The following is a 21731-nucleotide window of genomic DNA, read 5'->3' on the forward strand; positions in this document are numbered from 1 at the left end:
TGCATGCTCATGAAATTGGGATTGGGTGCGGGAGGGGGTGAGTGCTACGGTTGGGGGTGCCGGCTCTAGGGTGGGGCTGGGGATGAGAGATTTGGGGTGCAGGAGGGTGCTCTGGGCTGGGATTGAGGGGGTTGGAGAGCAGGACAGGGATCAGGGCTGGGGCAAGGGGTTGGGGCGTGGGGAGAGGCTCAGGGGTGCAGGCTCTGAGCAGCGCTTACCTCAAGCGGCTCCCGGAAGCAGAAGAATGTCCCTTCTCCAGCTCCTACACAGAGGCGCAGCCAGGCGGCTCTGTACGTTGCCCCATCTGCAGGCACCAGCCCTGCAGCTCCCATTGGAGCGCCAGAGGGGGCCATTGGAGTGCGTAGGAGCCGGAGCGGGGCCATGCCGTGGCTTCCGGGAGCTGCGTGGTGCGGCCCCCGACCCAGCGCCCTAGCCGAAGCACCAGAGCGGGGCCGAACCGCGTGGTGTGGCCCCCGACCCCACTCCCCAGCGGGAGCTTGCGGGCTGGCTTAGGGCCGTAGTTTGCCCACCCCTGAGCTAAGTGTATGTTGACTCTGCAATCAAAGGCATGGTTGCACTACATGTAGAGATACAAGCAAGCTTTACTCTAGCTCAGGAATACTCAGAATTCAGTGGTTCCAGAGCCAAATTAGCAATCAACTTAAGTTCCCTCTAAGCTGCATGGCCACGCAGCAGGCTATCAAGGGTCACGGAGGGAGAGGGGCCCCTCCCCCACCCCGGCCTAGCCCAGCCGGAGCTGCCGCGGTGAGGCACCTCTCACCTGGCCCCGAGCTGCTGTGGCGAGAGAGGGCTGGGGGAGTCCTCTCTCCCTGCTACAGCCCCAGGGCAGCCTGCACTCCAAACCCCCCATCCCTGGCCCCACCCCAGAGCCCTCACCCCTAGCCGGAGTCCTCATCCCCTGCACCCAAACCCTCTGCCCTAGCCCTGATCCCCCTCCCGCACCCCTCATCACCAGCCCCACCCCAGAGCCCGCGTCCTGAGCTGGAGCCCTCACCCCCCCACACCTCAACCCTCTGCCCCAGCCCTGAGCCCCCTCCCACAATCTGAAGCCCACGCATCACCTCCACACTGGTGCACATAGGAAAATTCATTCTGCACATGGACGTAAAAAATTAGAGGGAACACTGCAATCAACATTACCCAAAAGAGCCAGAGTAGTGTGAATTCATTGTTTCATTTACTATTTTTACATATATATATTATTTTCACAACAAACAACCAAATATTCTACAATTGGTAAATAACATAGTAAAAGCATCCTGACTGGTTAATAATTAAATCACACCGTGTTTTAATATCAGGTGCTACAAAGAGCTGCAGGAGACACATTAAAGAGCCACTTGTGGCTTCTGGAGCCTCAGTCTGAGTATCGCGGCTCTAGCTAGTACAAATACCAATAGCAGTGAAGTCAGCGAGGCATGGGCTTCAGCATGGGCTTGTACAAGCCCACACGGGGCTCAGGTGGCTAGCCCACGCTGCCTGGCTTCACTGCTATTGGTACTTGCACCAGTTGGATTAAAGCTAGTTTGGGCATGTCTACACACAATCACACCTTGGGCTACAGTGTAGATATACCCTAGGGAATTCTAACAGCAAAGTAGGTGACCAGACCGAAGTATTTTGTGTATTGCTTTTACTATTACAGACTATCTGTAAGAATCACTTTGAGCTACTTGCAGCCTCTGATGAAGCTATGAAGCGGTGTTGAACAACCTAATTTGACCTAACATTTCTAAAGGCAAAAGAGGAAACCGTACGTCTAACCTGTATTTGTTGCAAGAACAACATTAGCCCGGGTAAGGATTTCAGTCATAGCAGTTTCTTCTCGCTCCTTCAGCTCCTTTCTCAGTGCCTTAATCTCATTTCGGAAATGGCTTCTCTCCCCCTTGTCCTGGGTCTTTCTGGTTTTTGACTGCACAATGGAAATCAAAAGCAGATGAAAAAGACAGCCTATAGTTCAATGGACTACCAGAGGAAATTTGTAGTAGCCCATTTAACAATGAAAGCAGCAGAATCTCTGGTATAAGCGCAATTTACTGAATTTCATTCAACAGCACTTTATTAAAAAAAAATAAAAGATTGCTCTATAGGCTTATGACTCCAACCCTAAAACCCTTATTCCCATGGTTATCATGTGACTACGGTTTGCAGGATAGACTCTAGAACCTTAAAACATGATCCACAGCCTAATCTTGATCTGCCCTAAATAATCTCGGTTACTCATTTCTGCAACCATTACTCCTTTCCCAGCACAAGGAGGCGGCAGGGGAGGAACTGAGAGACCATCAGAGTAACGCCCTGTTCTCTGCTCTACTCACGGGACGCTGTAGCTAGGAGTTTGCCCCTTACTCAGGACAGATTGGAAAGTTCCACTGTATCCTTCACACAGTAAGGCTAAATGAGTTGTTTGCACTCGTCTAGCCTAAGCAGCAGCTTTACACTTTTTAACAACTGCCTTTACACTTTTATAAATGATTTAGAATATATATTTTTAACAGAGAGGGAGTTTTTTTAGTTGCACCGATTTAAAAAAATAAACCCGAGGTGCCTATCACATCCATGGCTGATCTTTGGTGGTTGTGGTGCATTGGCAAAGCCACTGCCATTGCAATTCATCTTGGAAGGACACCAAGCAATGATGCGCTCCCAAATGGAAAACAACTTTGGAATGGTTTTATCTCCCTGGTGGTCAAAACTTATTAGAAAGCTGGAAAGGTGACAAAAACTCCACTCGCTCAAACTGCTGCAGTAAGTTGTTTGCTGTGGAAGGGAGTGGTGAAAAGCAAACTTGGCTTTGACTATAGATACTATGCTGACTGGTGCCATAGATGGCTAAGACAGACAGATACCAATTATGTCTCTTGCAAAACAGCAGGAAGCAGAGGGGAAATGGGAAAATATATGGCCTCAGTAGATCGAGGTTTACAGTTTGCTCTGCAGAAGGATCCTGTATGACTAAAACTGTTAGTAAAAGGTATAAGTGGAGTAACTGTATCCTGAAATCTGCTGCTGCCATTAGGACATGGAGAGCAGATTGGATCTGAGCACGGAAAGCAGTCAGGGGAGCCAGCTGCAGTGTGACGGGGCCAAGGCAATGGAGTAAGTGTGGTAGAAGGGCCCCGAGGAACCCTTTGGAGTACATGGCATAAGGTAATAGAGTTCTGTTTGCTGCTCTTTGCTATTATCTTTGTCTTCATCTCCTGCACATAAAATCAGTGCAGCTATGTGTCTCCATCAAAAAGTTATTTATTGCCGAGAGATAAAGGCCCCATTGTGCCAGGCATGGTACAAACGGAGGTACAGACAGTCCCCATCCCGATGAGCTTGCAGTCTAAAGAGACAAGGCAGACAAAGGGACAGAACATACTAACAGAGTGATGATTTGCAAACGGCATATTAATTCCATGAGTTTTTTTGGAGGGATGGGGGTTTTATTGAAAGGGGATTAGCTAAATGGAGAGACAAAGGTTGAAGGGGACAAGACAAGGGAGAGAAGAGTTAGGGGTGGAAGTAAAAGGATAAGAAGGGCAGGTGGAGTGAGGCTGAGGTGAAAAGACTGGGGGGGGGACGAGGAGGCAGAGGCAAGAAAGCATCTGGAATATCACCAATGCAGCCTCAATATGGTATCCTGTATTTTCAACAAACATCCCTGTTTGGCCACTCTCAGTATCTTCCCTTCAGATTTCCTCTCAAGAGGCCAAGACTAGCCAGCTGTGACACCTGGGGAGGGGCAAGGCATCTACCTCAGCTTCCATGTCAGCTCCAAAGTAGAGCAATTTGAACACTGACCAATATCATGCTGCTCTTGGCACGATGACTCAATCTGGGGCGGAGAGGTTGGGGGAAGGAGAACGTAAATCTGGAGCATCGTTCTTCAGTGAGAGAAACTCTGGGAAAATTAAAGTACGGATGGTTTCATTGCCATGGGATCCAATCAGCAGGCCTTAAAAAAATCTTCTTGCTAACTCTGCATTTCAAGGATTAAGCAGACGCCCAGTGCTTAATTTGTGCCAGGGCTGAGCCCCGGCCCCTCTAGCAGTTTGTAGCCCCGGCACTCTGGGCTTGCCACATCAGTTATGAAAGTAAATAAACTGCTTGAGCCCCGGAACCTCTTTCATTACAAATAAAGCCCTGCATACACCCCTTTAAAGTCCTCCCTTTGGCAACCATTTTGGAACACAGTTCATCAGCCACATCCATTCTCAGGAGAGGAAGCAGAAAGGGAAACCCTAGTACCCATTTCCCCCTAGTTTTCATTCTGCTGTAGGGAATCAGGAGAGTCAAGGGGCTTGTCAGTCAAAATTTCCCATTTCCTCAACGTACCTCCAAGGAAACAAAGTTGAGGGGGAAAATTACCTGCAATTTGGAAAGGTGTGAAATGACTTAAAACATAATGAAAACCTACAGCTTATAGATGTGAAAACAACCTAAGTCTGTGTTAAAGCAGATGCTAAGGGAAGCACTGTAGCTACTGGAAACCCATTCATTTTACAGGACAGACCCCTGGTTGTGGACACTTATCCATCTATCCATGGAACAAAGTCCTTTCCTGCCCCAATGTCAACCTGCAGGAACCTGAAAGAAAAAGCTACCAGGAGACCTGCCTATCTAGTGAGGTTCCTGCCTCTATGGCAAATACGTTCAAAGGCAGCAACAGAAATGCAAGATGATGAATAGCCTCAACTGAAAAACTTAAGTAAGCTGCTGCCGTAGCGATGGCTGCAGATGAATGATTATGGATCCAGTAGCCACAGTCAATCTGCACTATCTATATAGTAAAAATGCGTTGCCTTGTCTCCAGCCTTGCACAGAAAGTCTGAAGAGTCTTCTGCTTTGGATTTTAGCTGCTACTGGAGATGTTAAAAGGAGTCATGAGTTTAGGGAATGCCGAGAACAAAGAGGAAGGGAAGGACTGATTAGTCATGGGGGAACTAGATAACAGATCTAGGCAGACATGACACGATTTATGTTGTGCTGGGATATGAGGATACCTCAAGTGTTTCGCTGTGAGAGAAGGGAATATCTTCCAGCACAGCGTGTTAGTGAGATTGTAAAGCCATCCTATGCCATGTCATCGTTGGGGGGAAAACATTAATCTGCACTGAAATGTTTTATCCCAATTAAAAGTGCCGCATTCTAAATTAAGTTAAAAATAATTACATTAAAATCATAATGGGAGGATGTATCAGGGCAACCAGAACTATCATTCTGAAGTTATTTAATGATGTGACTGTGTCTCTGCCTTTTCAGTGTAAAAGGTAGTACTGGAGAAAGGTGCCAGACCGACTGTTTGGGAGGCTGCAGTGGCTAGCCACAGACCACGGGCAATACAGCACACTCTTCTCTGCCGTGCCCTGCCAAGATGTCTCAATCATCACCCGGATGGACCAGCTCTAGCCATAAAGGCCCACTCCAGTCAATGGAGCAGCTCCCACTGACTTTGAATCAGGTTCTAACGCAGGTATTCAGTCTTCTCCACCACCACTCAATCCATGGCCTTTCTGCTGAGTCTGTCAACAATGTTGATGACTGTGCCGATGTGGACCACCTAGCCCTTTCACAGGGAACACACTAACCAGCACTTAACGCACTGCTGGCACTTCACAAATATAAACGGAACGGTAGCAATTGGCCATCAGTTCTAGTGTTGGATTGTATTTGAACCGCCGACCTAGATGTGAACAACTAAATATCCCATTACGAGCCCTCTGGACTATTCAGACTGTTAATTAGGTCTTCTCTCTTTTCGGAAGTATCCAAATGATAAAATGGCATGGAATAACTCAGTTCTGAGAGCAGGCTGTAGCTTTTAAAAGTGCGTAACATGCAATTAAATAGACCACAGTGGTGACGTGCCAGGAGACAACCACAATCACTGACAATTCGCAGAAGGGAGGGTTTGCTAGCCATTTTATGAGGAGCTTGCTTTTATGTGTTTCACTTGTTAGCAGGACAAAGATCTCATCAACACAAGGACACTCAATACCCACATGGGCTTGGTCCATGATTGGATACCATTACAACATGCTGCCACATGAGAATCCCATTCACTCACTCCTTGGGCTCACAGGGCTTAGCAGGGGCATGCTGAGACTAGGGAAGTATGCTGCACAGGTCCCCTGTGGTCAGTATGCTGATTTGTGTCGATGAGCCATAACTGGAGCCTCAACCAGCCCTCCATGGCCAGGAAGAAGGACATTGTGCCACTGAGTGGGAATCGGGCAAAAGTGGGGAAATCCTGAAAGGCCCCCTGCCCACCAAAAAGTAATAAGAATATTTCTCTCTTCTATAGAGCTTAGATCTCACACCTCTTTGCCCAGGATGAGGAATTAGCCCCACTTTCCAAACGTGGAAACACACTCAGGAGAGGGGAAATGACATTCCCAATGTCACACAGCACAGGCGAGGATAGAACCCAGGGCTCTCAGACCACTGCCCTGTCCCCTGGACCCCACTGTCTCCTTATTCCCACAGGAGGGAAGAAATCAGGCTCTAATCATGAATATATTCTCGCACGAGAAATCTAAGGAACACTGTGAAAACAGCTCGTGTCAGGGTCTCAGCATTTGAAAGATGGAAATGGATTCATTAATACTAAGTGTTCTTTTGGCATACAAAGCACAGCAGTCATAAGCGTTATGGAAAGGGCAGCTAAAGATTTTTTCTTTTAGACCTGTAGTAAACAGATTACACAGAGAGTTTTCCACAGTGCATTACTTTTAACCCTTCACTGCCTTGGAATGATCTGCAACTGCTGAGCAAAGGGAAACCTCCAGCCTCTCTGAATCCTATACACTCCAATTGAATGACCCTCAGCATAGATCCAAATTCATCACCAGGTCTCACTTTTATGGATGTAGGATACTTACAGCTGAAATGCAGGATTAGAAGCAAGAGGAAAACCAAGGACAGGGTGAGCCCGTTACTCAATGAGGGGGAGAAACAATAACAGAAAATGTGGAAATGGCAGAAGTGTTAAATGACTTTTTTTGGTTCGGTTTTCACCAAAAAGGTTAGTAGCGATTGGACATCAAACATAGTGAATGCCAGTGAAAATGAGGTAAGATCAGAGGCTAAAATACAGAAAGAACAAGTTAAAAATTTCTTAGACAAGTTAGATGTCTTCAGGTCACCAGGGCCTGATGAAATATATCCTAGAATACTCAAGGAGCTGACTGAGGAGATATCTGAGCCATTAGTGACTATCTTCGAAAAGTCATGGAAGATAGGAGAGATTCCAGAGGACTGGAAAAGGACAAATATAGTGCTCATCTATAAAAAGGGAAATAAGGACAACCCGGGGAATTACAGACCAGTCAACTTAATTTCAGTACTGGGAAAGATAATGGAGCAAATAATTAAGGAATCAATTTGCAAACATCTAGAAGATAATAAGGTGATAAGTAACAGTCAGCATGGACGTGTCAAGAACAAATCATGTCAAAACAACCTAACAGCTTTCTTTGACAGGGTAACAAGCCTTGTGGATGGGGGGAAGCAGTAGATGTCGTATACCTTGACTTTAATAAGGTTTTTGATACTGTCTCACATGACCTTCTCAAACAATCTAGGGAAATACAATCTAGACGGAACTACTAAAAAGTGAGTGCATAACTGGTTGGAAAAATGTTCCCAGAGAGTAGTTATCAGTGGTTCACAGTCAAGCTGGAAGGGCATAACAAATGCGGTCAGTTCTGGGTCCAGTTCTCTTCAATATCTTCATCGATGATTTAGAAAATGGCATAGAGACTACACTTACAAATTTGTAGACGATATCAATCTGGGAGGGGTTGCAAGTGCTTTGGAGGATAGGATTCAAATTCACAATGATTTGGACAAACTGGAGAAATGGTCTGAAGTACAGAGGACGAAATTCAATAAGGACAAATGCAAAGTACTCCACTTCGGAAGTAACAATCAGTTGCACACATACAAAATGGGAAATGACTGCCTAGAGAGGAGTACTACAGAAAGGGATCTGAGAATCATAGTTGAGCACAAGCTAAACATGAGTCAACAGAGTAACACTGTTGCAAAAAAAGGAAACATCATTCTGGGATGTATTAGCAGGAGTGTTGGAAGCAAGACACAAGAAGTAATTCTTCCGCGATACTCTGCGCTGATTAGACCTCAACTGGAGTATTGTGTCCAGTTCTGGGTGCCACATTTCAGGAAAGATGTGGACAAATTGGAGAAAGTCCAGAGAAGAGCAACAAAATGATTAAAGATCTAGAAAACATGACCTATGAGGGAAGATTGAAAAAAGTGGGTTTGTTTAGTCTGGAGAAGAGAAGACAGAGGGGACATGATAACAATTTTCAAGTACATAAAAGGTTGTTACAAGGGGGAGGGGGGGGAAATGTTCTCCTTAACATCTGAGGATAGCACAAGAAGCAATGGGCTTAAACTGCAGCAAGGGCAGTTTAGGTTGGACATTAGGAAAATCTTCCTGTCAGGGTGGATACACACTGGAATAAATTGCCTAGGGAGGCTGTGGAATCTCCATCTTTGAAGATTTTTAAGAGCAGGTTAGACAAACACCTGTCAGGGATGGTCTAGATAATACTTAGTCCTTTCAGGAGTGCAGGGGACTGGACTAGATGAACTCTCGAGGTCCCTTCCAGTCCTATGATTATTCAAAGTATCATTTTAAGATTCCTGCACTACAATTTATTTGTAATAAATTTTGGATTTGTTTCCTACCTTTGATGTCAACAAAATGAGGGGTCTGATGCTATATTATAGGTTATAGCTTCCCGTAGTGAATGCATTGAAAGTAGGAAGAAGTCATAACAGCCCTGTAAGAGTGACATTTTGGTGCATATTCACATCAACCCAGAACATTGTCTGCAATATAAATATGATCTAGAGAGTAAATCTGTTGACAGTGGAATGGGACACATACGAATGCCTGGTCAATATCCTTCCTGATATCTGCCACTATCTGGGCATTATCGCCACGTGCCAAGACTGCATCCAGGGAATGATGCTGGATGGTCTCCAGCAGACGAGCAGGGTGACCAAGACGCAGTATCTTCTCCTTGTAGCCAGCCAGTCTTTCCACCAGATTATCCACTGCAATGTTTGAGGGAGCACAACACAGGACCTTGGAGACAAAACAAAGTGCTAATTAACTTCAAACACTGAACTGCTGAGGATTGCAAAGCCTCTGATTAAGAGCATTTAAAGTAACGATAGTCTCACCAGTGCACAGAGGAGGGAAGAGGTGATTTTCTGAATGCAGCTAAGAGGAAAGGCAACAGTTTAAATCTCTGTAGCTTCAAACTACTGCTGGAAATACGCATGTACACAACACAAAACAGTGCAAGATTTTAAACAATTACCTACAGTCCATGTCTTCAGACTTCATTTAGGCCCCGTGTACACTTGGGATTTGCCCCAGTTCCAGCCATCCACATCGCTGTATATTTGCAACCAACAGTACAGGCAGATGAAGCTGCTACTTGTACCAGAAGAACTTATCCTGGTTTCAGCCAATGGCTAGAATTGGGGGAAATCTCTGGTGTCGACAAGGCCCTTGATTCCAAAGTACAGACACCCTGTATGCTCAAACAATGCAAATGACAACATGTAAATGCACATACTATAGCTACAGCACTAGCATTAGAATTATGGACTGGTTGGCTAAAGCAGATAGGTCCCTTTTCTCTCAGGTGTCAAAGCCTGGGTTCTCTGAAGACAATTAGTGCCTGCTCAATATGCTGCTCCCCCTTTCCCCCTTCCCTGGGTGCCATGCAAGTGACTTAACATTCTCAAGAGAACCCCATAGTAGGACGAGAGCTGGCTTCTTGGCCCCTGATAGATGTGTACTGTTGCCAAAAATCACCATTTCATAAGGATTCAGAACTAGAATGTTTTATAAAACTTATAGCAGTGTATATTTAGTGAGCAAATATGGAAAGCCACCCCCATTTCACACAGCCCACAAATGTGACATTTCACCAGCTGGAGGGGAAGGGTGGTCCTGTGGTTAGACACAGAACTGGGAATCAAAAGATGTGTGTGGGGGGGGTGAATTCCCACCTCTGCCACCGATTTCCTGTGTGACGTTGGGGAAGTCTCTTAATCTCGCTGTGCCTCACGTCTCCATGTGCAGAACAAGGAAAACAACACTACCCTACCTCACATGGGTGGGCGAGAATAAACCATTCATGTTTGTGGGGGAGTCATACCACGCTGACTGCAGTCATTGGGGCAGAGACTTTCTTAGACTACGTGCACATACAGCACCAAGCACAATGGGGCCCCAGTCTTAGTTGGGAACTCTGGGTATGACTGTAAGATAAAGAATACAAATCCAGGCATTGCTAGAGTGCCCATCATCATAGTGTCCAAGCAACTTAAGCCACTGCTTCCAAGTGGACCTGGTACATGGGGTAAAACGTGTCAGGTGCTGCCCAATGCATCAGAGACGTCACTCAAAGCCACTGGCGCATAGGTGCTGGAACTAGGAGTGCTGCCGCACCTCCTGGCTGGAAGTGGTTTCCATTATATACCAGGTTTGCAGTTTGGTTCAATGGCTCTCAGCACCCTCACTATACAAATTGTTCCAGCACCCCTGCACTGGCGCATACACACACACACTTTTTTCTTTTTAATATCAACTCCCCCGAATAATGCCGCTGGTATGTGAGTCAACATGGAAGCTGCAGTGGAATGCAGCAGGGATGGGCAGCAATAAAGAATTCCACAGCTCAATGTGTCTGATTAGTTAGCAAAATAAGCATATCCCTAGCGACTCTGGCATCTCTCACTCACTTTCAGGCCTTGCTGCACAGCTTGAAGTATTAGCTCGACCACGGTAGTGGTTTTGCCAGTGCCGGGTGGTCCATGGATGATGGCAAGTTCTTTCTGTGCCAGCGAGAAGGAAACAGCCTCCCTCTGGGAGACATCCAGCGATTCATTATAGAATTTTAAAGGCTCTGTGAAAACAGCAAGAGAATCATTCAGATGTCAGCTACACATTTGGGCATTTGCAAAAGAATGAATACACAAGTACAAATAAAAGAGGTTCTTGGTAGCTGGCGTGAATCAGGCTGACAATGAGAATAACATTTCTAGCGAGCGAGGCAAGCTGTTTAACACCCTGGGGACTAACACTTGAAACTTGGATTTCTTTCAAAAATGATACATGCATTTTCCTGATCATCCTTGCTTTGTTATCTTGGGCATGCTTCAGAGGGAATGGGTACTATTTTTCCAGATAGCTTGTTATCAAAACACTGCTGCACTGGATAGCATTTAAAGGAGCAGTCTACTTATGGGAAAACCAAAGGGTTTTTGTTGTTGTTAAAGGGACCAGAAATGTTTTGATAATATTAAAAATTCAGTGAGAGAAAATTCACAATTTTGTTTTTAATTTAATCATTCCTCTGCTGGTTATTGAATCCACACACAAGAGCATTGTGTTAGCAACCAGGAGAAGCAGAAAAATTACACTGGCTGTAAACAAAAGTAAAACAGACCAGCTTAGTTTCACTGCACAACCCTAAGCAAACAGCATAAATGGTGAAAAAGAAAATTAGATTTTCAAATCTCTTTCAGTTCTAATTATCTAAGATGTTACTAGCAACACAGGAAAAGGAAAACTAATATGTGACTTTCGTCTTGACTGTGCTCTTAATTTCAAAATATGGGATTCTTCTCTTATTTCTACAAGCAGTTTATTTCTCTTTATACCGCTCAGATTTCTCTGAGTTGGAACCAAATTTATTCTCATCCCACATAATCCTGCTGCTAATCTCCCTTGTTATTACTGCAAATTAATTACCACAGAAAAGATAACTCATGAGACTGAAGTTTACACACACAAAAATGATGGGTGAAAACCCACATAAGGTAGGTTCCTGGCACCATCTTTTGCCTGGTGTCATTCATTAATTTCACTTAGGGCCTGATCCAAAGCCCAGTGAAGTCAGTGGGAGACTGTCTATTGAAAGTGACTTTCCATCTTCAATGAACTTTAGATCAGGCCCTGGCATATTGGCAGGTTGAATGATGTTCTTCCCTTTGGTACACACTTTGTCACCTCACAGTTCCCATCTAGGGTGCCCACCTTTAAAACTCCTGAGCACAGGTTAATAACACAGGGGGCTCAAAAGGCTTCAAGGGGGAGGGGAAGAAAATGGTTTATTTTCCATGGGTCTTATTCTGCTTTTTTTGAGGGTAGAGCCTGTTACAGTAACTAGCAGAAGAACATCAGGTCTCTGTGGGACAGGGAAAAATCAGCTCCCAAATGAGAGGCATTTCCCACAAAGAGGAACAGTTGGTAAGTAGGAGTCATTGCTTTTTTTTTTAGTTTGGCAAACAGGAACAGGCGTTTTCAATTGCATGCTGGCAAAAGATGCACTATGGAGCAGGCACATCAGGAGGAGAGACAGTGCCAGCTTCTTCCCCCCTGCCAGTGTGCTTACTTAGAGGGGCCATCGCTCACAAGGGCAAGGTGGTCCAGTCCCCAAGCCCATTCAGTCCTCAGCCTCACTCTACGACCACTAAAAAGGAGTAAATGTTGAGAATATTTTGTGTGCATTGAGACCACCAGTTGATTTCACTATGGCCACCAAACAGCCATCAGTCACTGGCATGGGGTGGAGGAACCGCACATTAAGCCAGGACAGAAAGGGGTTCCATGGTCTCGGCTGCAGACAGGGCTTGAGGTGTGGGCCACTCCAAAACACCTGCCAGAAGTGTCAAGCCTAGAGGGGAGCATTCTCCAGCTGGACAGAAGATCCAGGAGGGCCAAGAAGAGAGACCGGAGGGAGGAGAGGGAGGAGCCCTTTTGTAGATCCAGAAGGAACTTGTTCCCAAAGGCCAGAAAACTACAGGCTGCCCAAAAGACAGAGGGGAGGAACCTACCCTGAGTGGCAGGGAGTTCAGGCTACAGACTGCTCATCCATATGGCGAGTGGAAGGAGGAGGCCTGTGGAGCAGGTGTCCCCTGCGAGTCAGGTTTGGAAACCTCTCCAGGTCTCTCTGAGGTTAACCAGTTTGGGAAATGGCATGGAGGGGGTGGTGGGTTTTGTCTCTCTAGAACAGACCCCAGTTCATTCCCAGCTTAGGCCTGGACTTTTTGTTGATTGTTCAGATTGTTAGTTTGATTAAAGAATTTTTCATCCCTAGCCCCACTCGGAAGGAAGAGCTTCCTTTCTAGTTCCTGCCATGGCCAGCTGGCCTTCTCCTGACACAACACTTGCCTGTGCTGACCAAGTTGCTGCTTTCCGGCTGCTGCTATGTCCTCTTTGTTTGTCTTATTTCTCTTCCCCATACATCATTTAGGCTCAGAATATCTGAAATGCACAGAGCTCAGCTGATCTGCTTCAATCTATGAGCAGACTGTTGTTCTTAAGAGCTGCTCAGAATTATTTTTTTAATTAAGAATTTCCAGGTATAGCCTGAAATCAGACCTGGCAGCATACTTAGGCCCTCATGTACATAGGGGAAATGAATACATGTATGTCAGGCCTCTCTTCCAATCAGTGCTCTGCTTGCAAATTTTAATCCTAACAAATAGACAGAGTGTGCAAGGGCCTGTTCACACACCCAGCACCCCTGGGCTTGGTGGCTGTGAGTCACACAGATGAGAAGCTGGAATCTTATCGCCGTTGCAGCCCTGGTTTGGGACAAGCCAAAACCCTTTTCAGGGTCAGAACAATGAGGAAGCAGTTTGTAGGAAGAGTTACACAAGGAGCCTGTCAAGTGGGATGGTATCCCTCTAGCATGTGATTACCCAGATCCCTTCGAACGCTAAGGGCCAGGTTGCAAACCCCTGACAGTGATGAAGTCATCCCACTGTAGTCAGTGGAAGTACTCCTGTACCTGCTCACCAATGTAAGGAATTCAATTTTCAACGTCCGGAGGCCTCTCAAACCTGAGGGATTCATTGACATATACTCATAGCTGTAGTGACATTAAAGAGACTCACACACATGTACTAGTTGAAGAACAGATCCCATTCAGCTTCTCCATTATAACCTGACAGCACCTAAATGACTTTAAAAAAGGGCTCATGGGGGGCTTAACCTGGAACAAGATGCTCTCCTCTGTTCCTAATGAGTGCTTAGACGGGGCATGTCACAACTGGACACATACAAAGATGGGAGGGGTTCTTGCATGGGGCAGCAGCTTCCTACTCCAAAGTGTGCTTTGCAATCCTCCCTGACTCCTTCACAGATACTACAGATTAGCAGTGCGATGACTATGTAAATCCAGTGTGCACTAGAAAGAGAGATGGTATATTTGGGGTTCATCAAGTGAAAGAGTGCAACAACAGTCTGGTGTAAATTGAGAATTACCCCACAAGAACATTAGAAAAAGTTCTGCAGTAAATCTTCAGCGGTTCTGTCATACTTCTGCTGATGGCTCAGCTTCTGCCCTTAATCAGCGCTGCCTTTTAAAATAAGTTCTTTAAACCATGTACTCTTCGAGCAATAAAACTCAACTGGGATTTCAGCAGCACCTTTTCTTGCTTGAGATATCCACAAGCTCTTCCCAAAGCAATGAGCTGAATGTGGGTAGCAAAACAACCACACAACCAAATGCAGCAGCCAGCCTGTCCTCAGCATTGGCTCACAATCAGACCAGGTCAGCAAAACAGATTCTTTTGTGGCACGCCTTTGATCAAGACAGCAGCAGGATCCTGGGTGACTCACCTACTCTTCCCACTTTCTCCTGGGCAGCCTCAAGGGAAAAGCAACAGATTCTGCTACCCTCTGCTGTGCAACTGCATAGTTAGGCCTGTAACATGGAATTCTTCACAAAAGAAGTTTGAGTGATCCAAGGACGTGAATCCCTATTCCAGGTGACTGCCCTAGCTGCATACAGCTAATAGCACAATGCTGACCCCTGGTGGATAATAGTGTAATTTATCGCCTTGCACATTAAAGAACTCCAAAACCCTGTTAGTTTCAGCATATACACACAGGAATCACTCCAACCATACTGAAACACAGTCACCTCTAGGGTGTAATTGAGCAGCTGTTTAACAGCTGGAATTAAGTGTGGGGTTTATTTAGAAAGCTCTAAACGGTTTGGGCCACAGCTGCACAAGGGATCAAGCTGTTTTAAAAGGGAGAGAGATCCTGGCAGGGCATTCTCCATGAGGAGACTTGAGCTCGCTGCCTATTTGGTTTGACAAGACCAGGACTTCTTAAAGTTCAGAGCCTGCCATTAGGAATATCTATTCTCACAGGCTTCCCTGGAAGCAGCAGAATTAGGGATTTCCTGTAACTGTTCTGAGGAAGGGTTAGTCTTTGCAATAGACTTATTTCATCTGGGCATATTATGTCCAAAAGCTGCTTGTTATATTACCCTAGATTACTGCATGAGCCATTATATTTGTAGCTTCTCTGAAAGATCTTGTGTTTGTGTTAAAGATATTTATTCCTGGTTGCAGTTTCAATCATTTTACAATGCTGTAGGCTTGGACAGGCACTATTAGAAGTGTAAATAACTAAAAATTAAATCAATAAATAACACACTGTAGTTTAGGATGGGAAGTGGATATTGCTCTATCCAGCTGTAACTGCAGTTTGTTTTAGAGATGAATGTAATTAGTCACACTGGGATTTGCCATAGACATAGGCCTGGTCTACACGGGAGCGTGGTATGACTCCCCCACAAACATGAATGGTTTATTCTCGCCCACCCATGTGAGGTAGGGTAGTGTTGTTTTCCTTGTTCTGCACATGGAGACGTGAGGCACAGCGAGATTAAGAGACTTCCCCAACGTCACACAGGAAATCGGTGGCAGAGGTGGGAATTCACCCCCCCCACACACATCTTTTGATTCCCAGTTCTGTGTCTAACCACAGGACCACCCTTCCCCTCCAGCTGGTGAAATGTCACATTTGTGGGCTGTGTGAAATGGGGGTGGCTTTCCATATTTGCTCACTAAATATACACTGCTATAAGTTTTATAAAACATTCTAGTTCTGAATCCTTATGAAATGGTGATTTTTGGCAACAGTACACATCTATCAGGGGCCAAGAAGCCAGCTCTCGTCCTACTATGGGGTTCTCTTGAGAATGTTAAGTCACTTGCATGGCACCCAGGGAAGGGGGAAAGGGGGAGCAGCATATTGAGCAGGCACTAATTGTCTTCAGAGAACCCAGGCTTTGACACCTGAGAGAAAAGGGACCTATCTGCTTTAGCCAACCAGTCCACGAGAATAGCGTAGCTGAAGTTGACGTATCTTAGATCGACTTAGAATCACTTACTTCGCGTCCTCGCAGCACGGGATCGACGGCCGCCGCTCCCCCGTCGACTTTGCTTCTGCCTCTCGCTGAGCTGGAGTTCAGCAGTCGACGGGAGAGCGATCGGGGATCGATTTATCGCGTCTACACTACACGCGATAAATCGATCCCCGACAGATCGATCGCTACCCGCCGATCCGGAGGGTAGTGTAGACGTACCCTTAGGGTTTATCATGCCTAGGGCCCTACTAAATTCACAGTTCATTTTGGTTAATAAACTGTCATAGGATTTGAAAAATCTTAAATTTCATGATTTCAGCTATTTAAATCTGAAATTTCATGGTGTTGTAATTGTAGGGGTCCTGACACAAAAAGAAGTTGCAGGGGGGTCACAAGGTTATTGGGGGGGGGGGGGTATTACAGTACTGCTACCCTTACTTCTGTGCAGCTGCTGGCGGCGGCACTGCCTTCAGAGCTAGGCAGCTAGAGAGCAGCGGCTGCTGGCCGGGTGCTGAGCTCTGAAGGCAGAGCTGGCCGGGAGCTGGGCCCTCAGTCAGCAGCCGTTGCTCTCTGGCTGCCCAGATCTGAAGGCAGCAGTGCAGAAGTAAGGATGGCAATACCATACCATGCCATCCTTACTTCTGTGCTGCTGCTGGCGGGGCGCTGCTTTCAGAACTGGGCAGCTGGAGAGCGGTGGCTGCTGGCCGGGAGCCCAGCTCTGAAGGCAGAGCTGCTGCAAGCAGCAGTGCAGAAGTCAGGGTGGCATGGTATGGTATGGTATTGCCTTGCCACCCTTACTTCTGTGCTGCTGCTGGCGGGGCGCTGCCTTCAGAGCTGGGTGCCTGGCCAACAGCCGCCATTATCTGGCCACCCAGCTCTGAAGTAAAATAAAAGGGAGTTGCAGGGGAGTCGCAAGGTTGTGTCAGGCCCCCCAATTTGAGAAACACTAGTCTCCCCCGTGAAATCTGTATAGCACACAAAAACACATATTTCACGAGGGGGAGACCAGATTTCATGCTCTGTGATGCATTTTTCATGGCTATGAATTTGGTAGGGCCCTGTGACAGGGTGCTGGGGTTTAATCAGCCCCCTGCCACGCACACTCCAATTAAGGGGAGTAGATTGAAGCTGGCTGAATAAGCCTGTGTCTGCCTGGCAACTAACAACAGCTGCCAGCCTAATTAGCCAGGGCGATAAAAGGGCTGGGAAGAGGGGGGTGGGGTGTGTGGCTCTGGTCTGCTGCTTGTAAAGCCTGGCTGAAACAAACCGAGAGAGAGAGAGATGGGAAAGAGCTATAAATAAAGTGCACTGGTGATTGCATTGACCTGACAGACCCTGACTGGTTTGTGAGGGAAGCAGGGGCAGAAGCAAGAGGGGCCTAGCTCTGCCTCGCTAAGGCCCTAATCATGCCTGTGCTTCAGAAGAGTGCCATGGGATCTTAAAACAACCTCAAATCGTCAGAATTTCAGCTTTTCCATCTCACGAGGGAGGCAGCACCTCCTCTAGCCCAGTGTTCCTTAATACCATGCTGGTTCATGCAAAGAAGCACCGTCTGAATCACCAACAACACTTCTTTCAGCACAGAATTGCTCCTCAGAGCTCTCCCCTCCCAATATTGACCAGGTCTGGCCCTGCTCAGCTTGCGAGCTCTACAAAGATCACAGCCAGAAGTGGTAGAAATGCCTGCCCAGCATCGAACAGCAATAGCAGTAAGACAGCAGAGGTAGAAATGCAAGTTATAAGACCGCTGATGCAAGCCTAGTGTGTCCAAAGTTCAAGGGAGAGGCCCAAAGAAACTCAAAAATGAAAGGAAGTTAGCACTAGGCCTCAGTAGCTGGAATTCTGGGGGGAGACATCCCTGCGTCTTGTTGCTACTGAACTGGAGTTCATTCCACTACTGGTGGCTGGGATTTTCTAGCGACACTGGGACTGAGAGAAGGGCAGCGCACAGACTACTGTCAACAACTCTGTAAATCACTATGAGTCTTGGTGGAATTGCTTTAAATTGCTATTATTATAACCATTATGTGCCGAGTGATTGTTTCTTTATGCAGTGCAACATCAAACTGACTGTTGTTAATTACTTTAAGGCCATGTCTACACTAGCTTCTTCTTCTTCGGCTATCCCTCGATACAAGGAGAATGTATGCCAAGGGGGTTCATTGGTGAGTTTTTAAGTGGCTGAGGAGCCCAATTCTTGCCATGCAGATTTTCCCACAGAAGTGACAGGTATAATATTCAAGAAGGGGACAAATCGTTGTGCAGGAACTAGAGAGGTATTGCCCTCCTCTCCATCGCAGGGAAGATTCTTGCCCAGATCCTACTAAACCACCTCCTCCCCCTTGCCAAGGAGCTTCTCCTCGAATCACAGTGTGGCCATCCTGAGGCACAACCAACATGATCTTTGTGGCAGGACAGATTCAGGAGAAGTGCAGAGAGCAAAACCAGGAACTGTTCATGGCATTCATCGACCTAACAAAGGCCTTTGACTCTATCAATCGTGATACCCAATGGAAGGTGCTGTGTAGGTTTGGCTGTCCACAGAAATTCATTTCCATCATCAGACTACTCCATGATGGTCATGATGGGATGACTGCCACCATTTTGTGCAACGGCTCAGAGACCGAACCATTCACCATTCACACAGATGTCAAGCAGGGATGTGTCATTGCTCCAACACTCTTCTCCATTTAACTTGCCATGATTCTGATTCTCATTCGCGACCGCCTTCCTGACAGAATCGGGATTGAGTATCATATGGATGGCCAACTCCTCAATCTTCGACGTCTCCAAACAAAATCTAAGATCACGAGAATTGGCATCACTGTGTATGCAGATGACTATGTCATTCTTGCACACACAGAGGCTGACCTGCAAAGCACCCTAAATCTTTTTGCAGATGCCTATCACGCCTGGGTCTCTCTCTCTCTCAACATCAGGAAAACCAAGTTACTCTACCAGCCCTCACGTGCACAAACTACTCTTCGTATTCCACAAATCACCATCAGCGGAGAACCCCTGGAAAATGTGGACCATTTTCCGTATCTCGGCAGCCACCTCTCCCAAACAGCCAACATTGACACAGAAATTGAATACGGGATCAGCTGTGCCAGCACATCTTTTGGAAGATTACTCAAACGAGTCTTCAATGATAGGGATCTACAAACAGGTACCAAGATCTTGGTTTACAAGGCAGTTGAAATCCCCACCCTTCTCCATGGGTGTGAGACCTGGGTAACCTACAGACAACATCTCAAGTGGCTGGAGTGGTTCCAGCAGCACTGCCTCAAGAGGATTCTCCAGATCAGCTGGGAAGACCAACGCACTAACATCAGCGTTCTCTCTGCAGCCAACATCAGCAGTATAGAAGTGCAGGTCATGAAATACCAACTCCGCTGGGCTGGCCACTGTGTATGTATGCCTGACACTCGCCTCCCGAAGCAAGTACCCTTCTCTCAGTTAAGTCAGGGAACAAAGGCTCGCGGAGGGCAGCGGAAACGTTTCAAAAACATACTGAAAGTACATCTTACAAAGGGAGGCATCAACCCAACAAACTGGGAGGACTTGGCACAGAACAGAACACAGTGGCGCCACACCATACACCAAGCCACAGCTCACTTTGAGAACAAACGTGCTCATGAGACAGAGACGCGACAAAGGAGGAAAGAAAGGGCACAACACTCCAGCCAACAACTATATCTCCTCCAAGATTACACCTGTCTTTACTAGCACTTATATCAGCAAAACTTTTGTCACTCAGGGGTGTGAAAAACACACACCCGAGTGACATAAGTTTTGCTGGTATAAGTGCTTGTGTGCACAGCGCTACATCAGCGGGAGGCGCTTGTTGAGCTGGTTTTATTATGTCAACGGGAGAACTCTCTCCCGTCGGCATAACACGGCTACACGAGTGCTCTTACAATGGCCCAGCTGTATCGGTACAGTTGTGCCACTGTAAGTTTGTAGGTGTGGACATTGCCCAGGCTACGATTCGCTTTGTTGGATTCACTGTCCATCTAATCAGCTAGGAAATGGATTAACCAGGCCTAGCTTGTGTGTGACATAAGCAGCCACTTATATAGATCCTTAAGCCATAGTATTTGGCAATTTACACATTGGTTCTCAAAATAACAAAAGCTATTAAGACCACATTGTAAATCACAATACATTTCATTAGAAGATAACTTAAACCCATTGACCAGTTTGAGTAGCACAAAAGAGTATTTCAAGCTATTACAATTCTATTTCTTTGTGCTCTGGTAGAATTTCAAAAGAAAACCAGCCTCACTAATCTTTTGCAAAATGGAAGAGATTTCTTCTCCAGGCCAAGAGGTTATATGCCAGGAGTCAGTCCAGTAAAGAAATCGACAAGGAAAGCACACAATAGCTTGAGGACTCTGCCTAGCTGCTGACATACCTACAGGAACAAGAAATTACTGTCCCCGCATCGGACTCTGTCTCTTAATATTGCTAGTGAACATCATTTGACATTCACACTGAGCTGCTGCAGCATGTGTATTTTTAGGATATTATATAGCTTAAGCTTTATACCTCCCACCCCCACTTACAGCTCTATCACTAATGCAACCCTGCTCCATGCGTTTGTTATTTATCATCTTGGTCCTTAGGATCTCCTGTTCTCTGACCTCCTTGCAGCTCAATTCTTCCCCATTCTGTCTATTCAAAGTTCTGTGGTCAAAAATCATATTCCTCTCCTGCCATTCTGACCACATCTCCTCTCTTCTTGAATCCCTTCCTTGGATTCCATTCTTCGTCCTCAATATTAAGTACAAGTTATTCTTCCCATTTGCAGAACTCTCCCCTGCCTACATTTTTTCTACACCTCTCTTGCTCCCTACGCTCCACCCACACTTCGGTCATGCACTTGACATCGACTCCCGAGTTAGACCAAATTTTCAGCCTCAGCATTAGCACATGAAGCATTTTTGATGCGTCTATCCCTGTAGATAATTGCATCTTCTGATTCACAAAAGATGTACTCTTGGTCCTTAAAGGAGATGCTGTGCTACGTCAGAAAAGGGGCACGAAATGATTTAACATTTTTCCAGTCATTTGCAGGGCCGCCCAGAGGATTCAGGGGGCCTGGGGCAAAGCAATTTCGGGGGCCCCTTCCATAAAAAAAGTTGCAATACTATAGAATACTATATTCTCGTGGGGGCCCCTGAGGGGCCCGGGGCAAATTGCCCCACTTGCCCGCCCCTCTGGGCGGCCCTGGTCATGTGTCAGAAAGCACAATTGTGAGACACAGAATTCTCTCAATATACATTTCCTTGCTGTTTGTAGAATCTTATCCCCGTCTAAGATAAAAAGCATCACTTGGAAACTGCATGGGGCCTTGATGATCTAGTGATCATAGAAGACAGGACAGGAGTTTGGTCCGTGTTTATATTTAAGTTCTGAACCTTCTTTCCCCATGAAAAAGAGAGAGAATTCTAAGGCTATAGGAGCAAGTCTTGTATACTGCACTTTGCCTTCCAG

At 46.2% G+C, this 21731-nt stretch overlaps 1 protein-coding gene across 1 annotated transcript in view; it reads right to left on the reverse strand.

Moving 5' to 3' along the window:
* The window catches only part of IGHMBP2 (immunoglobulin mu DNA binding protein 2), a 95063-nt gene that overhangs the window by 53743 nt on the left and 19589 nt on the right, over positions 1-21731 (reverse strand). The window contains exons 5-7 of the mRNA XM_065403919.1: positions 10801-10964; positions 8927-9127; positions 1786-1933 (exon numbers count right to left, since the gene is read on the reverse strand). Coding sequence (XP_065259991.1) covers positions 1786-1933; positions 8927-9127; positions 10801-10964 — 513 coding nt within the window. The remainder of the gene's footprint in view (positions 1-1785; positions 1934-8926; positions 9128-10800; positions 10965-21731) is intronic.

The sequence above is a fragment of the Emys orbicularis genome, chromosome 4, assembly GCF_028017835.1.
Source record: "Emys orbicularis isolate rEmyOrb1 chromosome 4, rEmyOrb1.hap1, whole genome shotgun sequence".
NCBI classification, from domain to species: Eukaryota; Metazoa; Chordata; order Testudines; family Emydidae; genus Emys; species Emys orbicularis.